Below are 7,876 nucleotides of genomic sequence, written 5' to 3'. Positions count from 1 at the left end.
TGTGACTTATATTAAATATTTCGATGTTTGAATTCAATTTATACGTACCTATCCTAAAAATTAAAACTGGATTCTCCTGACCCACTTCTTAATGTAATAGGTTTCATTCGCATGTCAACAAAGACCAACTCGTGGACATTAATATTTTATTGTAGGACAAAATTTAATTATAATTTCTTAAATATAGTTGATGTTGTCTTTTAATTAGAATTAAAATTTTGTTTTGGTAATATATCTTTACTTTTAATATGTATTTTCTTTTTAAATTAGTCAAATTTACGTTAATTAAAAATAAATGTATATATTATCAAAATAAAATTCTAATTTTGATCAGAAAATAGTAATAATCATATTTAAAGAAGTGCTCAAGTTTTGTCCTTTATTATATTCTCTTTAAAAAAAGTATTTTGGGTCAGTGATAGAATTGTAAGCAAGATTAATCCGTTATCTAGTGAATTAAGGACAAAAGAAAATATTTTATTTATAATGCTATTATTATGAAACTTAATAAATTATTAACAAGTAACATTCCATACTTTTTAAATAAATTATAATAATTTAATTTTAAATTTTAATTATTTTTATTTTTATTTTTATCTTTAGTTTGCCGACTAAGCCATTTGCATATGATGAAAATGAAACGTGTTTATATTGCAAAGCAACCTTACCGAATCCGTTAAATTGGGATAATGCGAAAGAAACATAAAAGGACTTAGTTGCCCTGTAACGTATTACATATATACTCATCTCTATTCATCCTCATCCTTAAATACATTTAACTACTATAAAAAAAACTAATATATTTTAGGAAGAATTAGATAAAAACCTTTTTTCTAATTAAATTTTAAGTTTTTTTAATCAAATTATGCAAATCCTTTTTTTCATGTTTCAAATATATACTTTTTTATTTTTTTTATTTCTAAATTTTATTTTATTATACTAATAGTTATATACATATATAATTTATTAACTTATTTATTTCTAGATTGTGTTTGATTATATTAATAATTATTAGTATAAATGATTTGATATTTGTACTTTTTAATTAAAAATAATTGGTCGAGTATTTGAATATTCAGTTATTATTAAAGATACTATTTTATTTAAAATTGGTTTAACTGAAAAGAGAGAGTTATTCACGTTATATAAAAATAATATAAAATATATTATATTTGATGTTTAAACATGTATAAATAGCAAAAACTTCCCTCGTTATCATGTGGATAATGATCCTCATCACTCCAATTTTCGGGTGTAATATAATGTGAAAAAATGAAGGGGAAAAAAATAGAAACAAATAAAGAAAGAGAAAAAAGGAGAAGCATATAGAGATAACAAGAAAAAGTAAATGAAAAGAGGAGGAAATAATTTTGGATACTTGTGGAAATATCATTATCCTTACCATATCATGAAAGCCTAGTTGTTTCATTAATTTGTCCAATTTTAACAATTTTGTGACAAAAACATTTCGAGTTTTCATAACTCGAGTCATTATTTTCCCCATCTCCACACTACATTCTTTTTAACTTCAACACAACTTTCTACAAACGGAATGAGTCATAGAAAGGTGGAAAGTTAGGGCTAGGAAAATATTTCTTCACATTAAAGTAGTATGCGGTACAAAAGAAAGAAGCAAAGAGAAGAGAAAGCGAAGAAAAAAGAAAGGAAATTGATATAAAATATATTAGAAATTGAGATTGTTTAGGAGAAGGGGTAGAAGACAAGTGAAAGAAATATAACGTTTTTTTAATTAATTTAAGTTAAATTAAATAAAAATTGAAGGCTTAAGTATATTTTTATATATTTTTTTCAAAATGGATTAGATTGGATTTTGCTCCCTATAATTAATATATATATATATATATATATATATATATATATTTTATTATTTTAAAATTTGTAAACATTATTTTTATTCTTATAAAATAGTTTTGGTCCTTGTAAAGTAAGTAAATTTAGGCTTTGCCCCCTTTAAAATATTTTTCTTTGACTTTTATCTCTTTAAAATTTAAAATCACTATTTTTTTATCCTTAAAATTGATTTTAAGACATATAAATAACATTTATTTTAATGACTTATAAAATTTTTTAGAGGTGTCGCATGTTAATGTGATTTTATTAACAGTTGTAAATAACATTTGAGATGAGTGCACTTAACCTTTTAATGAACGAATAAATAGTTAAAAATGATTACAGGAGTAAAAATAAAGAAAAAAAATTACAAGGACCAAATCAAAACTTACTCATTTTATAAGAACTAAAAGTATGTTTAAGTAAAATTAAATTAACAAATTTTAATTTATTATTATTATTATTTTATTTATTATAATAATTATATTTATTATTTGTATTTTTATATTTTAAATTATTTAACTTTTAAAATAAATAAATATAAAATTAGTATATATTTAATCAATTATTTATTTATATATACATATATAATTATATGAATAAAATTATTTATCAATCACTTTTATAATCATAATCAATTATGTTATATGATAGAGATGTAAAAACTATTGAAGTTGTATAGTAACTTTCTCCCTCTACCCTCATTTTTCTTAATGGTGGTGTATAATTAGTTTAAGTGTTTATATTGAATTCTCCTATTAAAATATTAAATAGATAAAATTATGAGTCACCACTATACACTATCTATTATTATTAAGTTGATCTTAGTGATTTAGGATATAGCCAAAAAAAATTTTGTAGAGATAGAAAAGACTATAAAGATAGTCGAAATAAGTAAGGTTAACAAGTAAACTCCTACTTGTGGCTATTACTCAAATCTACCCTGATTTTGATGGGAAATATCCAATTTGATCAGATACGAACATAAATAATACTCAATATATTAAATTAGGTATAGGGATCGGAATAGATATATACTTACCTATCTCGTATTCGTACATATATCTGTACTCGTACTTACTTTAAATTTTTAGAAACTTAGTTTAAACTTTTTATAAATTTACTTGATATTTATGTAATTTTACCTCTATTTTAAATTTATGTCAAATAAAACTTAATTAATATAATTTTGTAATTATTACTCTACCTTGAAATTTTTGTTTTTTTTTATATTTTTTTTAAAAAAATATTTACTTAATTTTTAGACAAGTATGAGATGGGTAAGTGTATATCCAATATCTGATGAAGATGAGAGTAGAGACACAAATTTCATACCTATCAAGTATGAAAATGAAGACAGGTATAGGATACAGGGACAGAGATGAAGATAGTGAAACTCGTATCTATCTCACCTCATTTCCATCCCTAACAATGAAGATAAAATCTAGGTCTGCTTAATTCTAACTATTCCAATCTCTCTCCCCCGACTACTAAATTAACTCTAATGATACTATATAATCGATTTGAGTATTTATTCTGGATTCTCCGATTATAAAATTAAATAGATACAATGATGAGTCCCGACCAGACAATATCTATTATAATCATAAGCAACAACGGAACAAATTTATTATTGAATGAATCAAGTACAAGAGTAAGGAACTTAATTCTAGTACTTTGCTACTAATTTGGAGGCTCTGACTTTTGAGTTTTGCTTCTGCCAGAGCAAAAGATTCAATGCTTCCTATGGCTTTCATTTGTTTTTGTTAATCATCTATGTGAGTATATAGTTTTGCAAATCATCACATAGTACTTACTAATCTACAAATTAAGTTAATATTCCAATTCATTAAAGGAAATCAGGGTCCTATTACCAGCAGAGCTCCCAGATTTCGCTTCACTGAATAAGTTTCAATACTCAACTTATTGAATATGCAAAGAAACATAATTTTGGTTCTACCTACTAACCTCAAAGAATATAATTCTCCATGGAAAAATTGGAGGTTGAGAAAAATAAAAAATTTGCACTACCATAAAAATATACTACCAAAAAAAAAAAAATTATTATAATATAAAACTGTCAAGCCATACAACTTTGGAGAACTATAACCAAAATGACGATTTAATTTCTCCTAAAACATCCATTTCCTGTACTTTCAGGATAACTTTAACTTTAATGCAACTTATTTACATGTATAATAATATTATTCCCTAAACTTTCTTTGATTTTTTAACCACATAGAGTCCTTCAACCTTCTTTAAAATCCCCATAGGCCACTACTAGTATACACATGTCCTACAGAAGCTGGTGGATATTCCTGATTCCCAAATGATCTTTGAAGCATTTCATTGCTGTACATAACAGAGGACATGTCAGCATCAAAAGAGTCCTTGTCCTGAGCTTTCTGAATACTTGATCCATGGTTTTCAATCAACATCTCCAACATGGAATGATCTTGAAGCATGTAATAATCTGGGCACTGTGAATTCCCAAACTGGAGTGATTGGTGGGACACAGTAGGGGCAGGTTTGGTAAAATTCCATGAGGCAGGGGAAAATATATCAGAGGGGTTATTTGAGGAATATTTGGATGCAAACATAGTATTGTCAAAGCTGTCGACTATGTTTTCATCTTGTGTCCTTCGTTCTTCACTTTGATTTGGACCAGAGAAGCAGGTTGTTGCCTGTGAATGTGATGAATCCCCCATGACAGATTTTCCTTCACTGTTGTATGGAGAAGAATCCATCAGTGGTGGCATGTCCTTTCTAAAGGAGCTGAACCTCACCAACCCAGGAATCTGCATTTTCTTCCCACCGTTACCCTTCTGAAAAATCCTGCAGATGGCCCAGTCATTCTGAAAAGAAACCAAGACAAAACAACCACATCAACAAACATTCAAAAACACCAAATGGAATAGTATAAAACAGAAGCAAAAGCAGAAAGAGTAATATTCTTTATGAAACAACTGTTCCTGTGTGCGTGAAATGACTACAATATGAATCGAACTTAAGAATTCATAAAAATATCCATGTACTTTATTATTGGACCAACTTTAGTGGTTTTTTTTACATGTAACATCTCAGATATGCCGGAATAAGAGAGATGCGGCCATCATATCTGAACGGTGTTACCAGAAAATATTTATTTTTGTAAAGTACTTATGCGATGAGTGTTTACCAAAAGGATAAAAGTTAAGTGAAAATAGAAATAAAGTTATGATCAAATAATAGAACTGAAATAGAAAACAGAAAACCTTACCATGGCCTTTTTGGGTAGATTGTGCACAGGATGTTCACTTTCCAATCTGTATTCATGCATGACCCAGTTTGTTTTTTCACCCTGTGGGGCTCTTCCCTTGTAGAAAACCAGAGTTTTCTTCATTCCTATCAGTGCCTTTGCCTTGTGAATCTCTTTGTCTTTGCCTGTAGCCTTCCAATAGCCTGCACCAGTGGCCCTATTTGTCCTTTGACCAGTTGGGTATTTTCTGTCCCTCACACAGAAAAAGTACCACTCCTTTTCACCCATTTTGGCCATCCCTTCATTGAAAAAAAAAAACATAAAAAAATAAGAATATAGACATAACACAATTCTAATCATAAGAATGATGATCACCAAAACAGAATCATGGCAAGAAAAAAAAAAAGAAAAAAAAAAAAAAAAGACTCACGAGGCAAATCCCATGGCTCACACTTGTTCAAATCAGCTTCTCCAATGGCTCTTGTACAGAAGCAGCTATCAAGAACCTTCTGTGAGAGGTAGTAAGTGATGAGTTCTTCATCTGTTGGATGAAACCTGAACCCTGCTGGCAAGTCCAACATCTTTTGCTCTTCCATTATATTTCTCTGATTGCTCTCCATTGCTTCCATCACACACTTTTTAAGTCCTGTGTTTCACAAAAAGCCACATGATGAGAAACAACCCCATCAGTTTCAATCAGTGATTCTGACAAAAGGACAACAACTTCCCACAAAACATGGGAATCAGTTAACACACATGAAAGATCAGAAACGTTTTTTGATGACCCTTCTTTTTTCTCTTTAACTCAAACAGAAACAAAATAGCCTACCTGTCACACAAGATTAGATAAGGATGTGGCAATATAGAATCACAAAGCTTCGCTGAGAATGTGTGTAACTGAAGAGAGAATAGGGAGGGGATAGAGACAATGAAGTGAAGGGTTCAGAAAGGTGGTGTTGAGGTGTGTGTGTGAAGGTGTTGCTGAGAAAAGACTGTTGTGAGAAACATGAGTCCTTAAATAGTGGTTTTGTTTTGAGGATTCAGAGAACCGTGGCTTGCACAGCAACTTGTGGTTTGGTGCTTTTGGATGTGTCGTTTCTCACTTTTTTGAGGTTGTTTTTCATCCTTAATTTGACCAGGAACAGCTCACCAAGTGAGCCTGCACGCAACTGTTTGATGTCACCGCATTCTCTTATTATCTTATTATGTAATACCATGCTAATCACCATGAATATACACGCTTCTACATTAGTGAAAATAACAATAGATGCATGTAGTTAATTCTTAATTTAATTCGGCTTAAAAATTAAATCATGTTCAACGTATTTAAAGAAGAAACTAATTTTAATATTTAGAAGAAAAAAAAATTCAATAACGAGAATAAGATTTAAATCTTAGATAATGCATATACTACTATAACTCACTCGTACTGATAGATCGACTTTAGTTGTTAAATTAATTTTAATATATTATATATGAATGGAAATTTTTATGTTACTAATTAATTAAAATTTATTTTCAATATAATTCTTAAGGTTACTATTAAAAAAATCTTAATGTATAAGAATTTAAGATTGGATAATAGTGTTTGAGAAAGTTTTACGTTATTACTGCTTTTTATTTAATTATAAACTATTAGTGATTCTAGGTACTGAGTGATTGTCTCTCTAAATTTTATTTAAAAATTTTAATATAAAATAAAATTTGAGGTTAAGTAATATGGGTGTAACAATTTGAGAATTTGAGTGATTAAAGGTTGTCAACTTATTTGAATTGTTACACGGTTGATTAGTTTTTCATATTATTTTTTATTATTTAAAGATTTAAGAGTAAAATTGTTTAAAAATTGTGGAGACGAAAAAATAATTATAAATTCATGTATCTCCTTTATACATAGGTATAAATATATCAATCATACTTGAATAATATGTATAACATAAAAAAATTCCATTTTAATAATATAATCTTCTGTAATTTATACCTATTTGTAAAAATAATTCTCTATTTACGTGTACATAATTTTTAGACTGTTTTAGTCTTAAATTTTTAAAAAATAAAAAATAATATTAAAAATTATTTATTCTTATAAACCTAAGACTCAAACTAAAGACATTGAGATTTAGGACAAAGCACAACACTAATTAATTCAACAAATATTGGTAATTATTCAACATTTTTAAGCAAATATAAAAATATAAAGTGTCTCGACCTCACTAATATTAATAAAGGCATTAAGATTTTGTGTTTTATATATATTTTAATTATTTTACCCTTTATCTTATGTAGCCGAAGTACTCTTCCACTCTTTTTTATTATTAATTTATTCATTACGTTTAACTGAATATCCCTTCACTTTTTAATTCAGGTTCCTCAATTTTAACACTATTTTATATAATATAATAAAGTATCATATGATTTTTAATTTTTACAAAATTTTATAAAATTCATCTATATATTAAGAATTTTTAATTTGTGTGTGTATCTTCTTTAAATAATTATGTTATTGGTATAAAGATTAATTAATTTTATTAATAATTAATATTTGTCCAAAATTTGGTTGGCTATTTGTAGTAGGGTTTATCTTCCTAATTATATTATTTTTTTATTAACAAAATTCAAACTTGATACCTTACTTAAAAGATTCAAATTGATCGAGTTTCACTCAAATCAACACCTTGTTGATAATTTATTTATATCATTATATCTAACTTTTTCATTTTCTAGCTGTTTTTTTTCTCTCTTTATTCAATAATAGTGATAAATATTAAAACTGTAATAAAGATAGAT

The 7,876-nt window shown here is 27.2% G+C and overlaps 1 protein-coding gene across 1 annotated transcript; it reads right to left on the bottom strand.

The window, feature by feature from the left end:
- Window positions 1-3,892: 3,892 nt before the first annotated feature.
- Window positions 3,893-6,225, bottom strand: LOC109802352 (NAC domain-containing protein 100). The gene is made up of 4 exons (XM_020363687.3): window positions 5,919-6,225; window positions 5,520-5,735; window positions 5,111-5,388; window positions 3,893-4,706 (listed from the first exon to the last, which is right to left on the bottom strand). The coding sequence occupies exons 2-4, from the start codon at window positions 5,716-5,718 to the stop codon at window positions 4,110-4,112; spliced, it is 1,074 nt and encodes a 357-aa protein (XP_020219276.2). The 5' UTR covers window positions 5,719-5,735; window positions 5,919-6,225; the 3' UTR covers window positions 3,893-4,109.
- Between the last annotated feature and the right edge of the window lie 1,651 nt (window positions 6,226-7,876).

This window comes from Cajanus cajan, chromosome 2, assembly GCF_000230855.2.
Source record: "Cajanus cajan strain Asha chromosome 2, NIPB_CcT2T_4, whole genome shotgun sequence".
NCBI lineage: Eukaryota > Viridiplantae > Streptophyta > Magnoliopsida > Fabales > Fabaceae > Cajanus > Cajanus cajan.
The sequence above is the reverse complement of the archived record's forward strand: the minus strand, read 5'-3'. Positions and strand labels throughout refer to the sequence as shown.

Excerpts from the sequence above, each read along its gene's own strand:
- LOC109802352 (XM_020363687.3), bottom strand. The coding sequence starts at position 5,718 with ATGGAAGCAATGGAGAGCAATCAGAGAAATATAATGGAAGAGCAAAAG. Across the intron at positions 5,389-5,519 it reads TGAGCCATGGGATTTGCCTC|GGATGGCCAAAATGGGTGAA; the intron begins GTGAGTCTTTTT and ends TTTTCAATGAAG. Across the intron at positions 4,707-5,110 it reads ATCTACCCAAAAAGGCCATG|AATGACTGGGCCATCTGCAG; the intron begins GTAAGGTTTTCT and ends GTTTCTTTTCAG.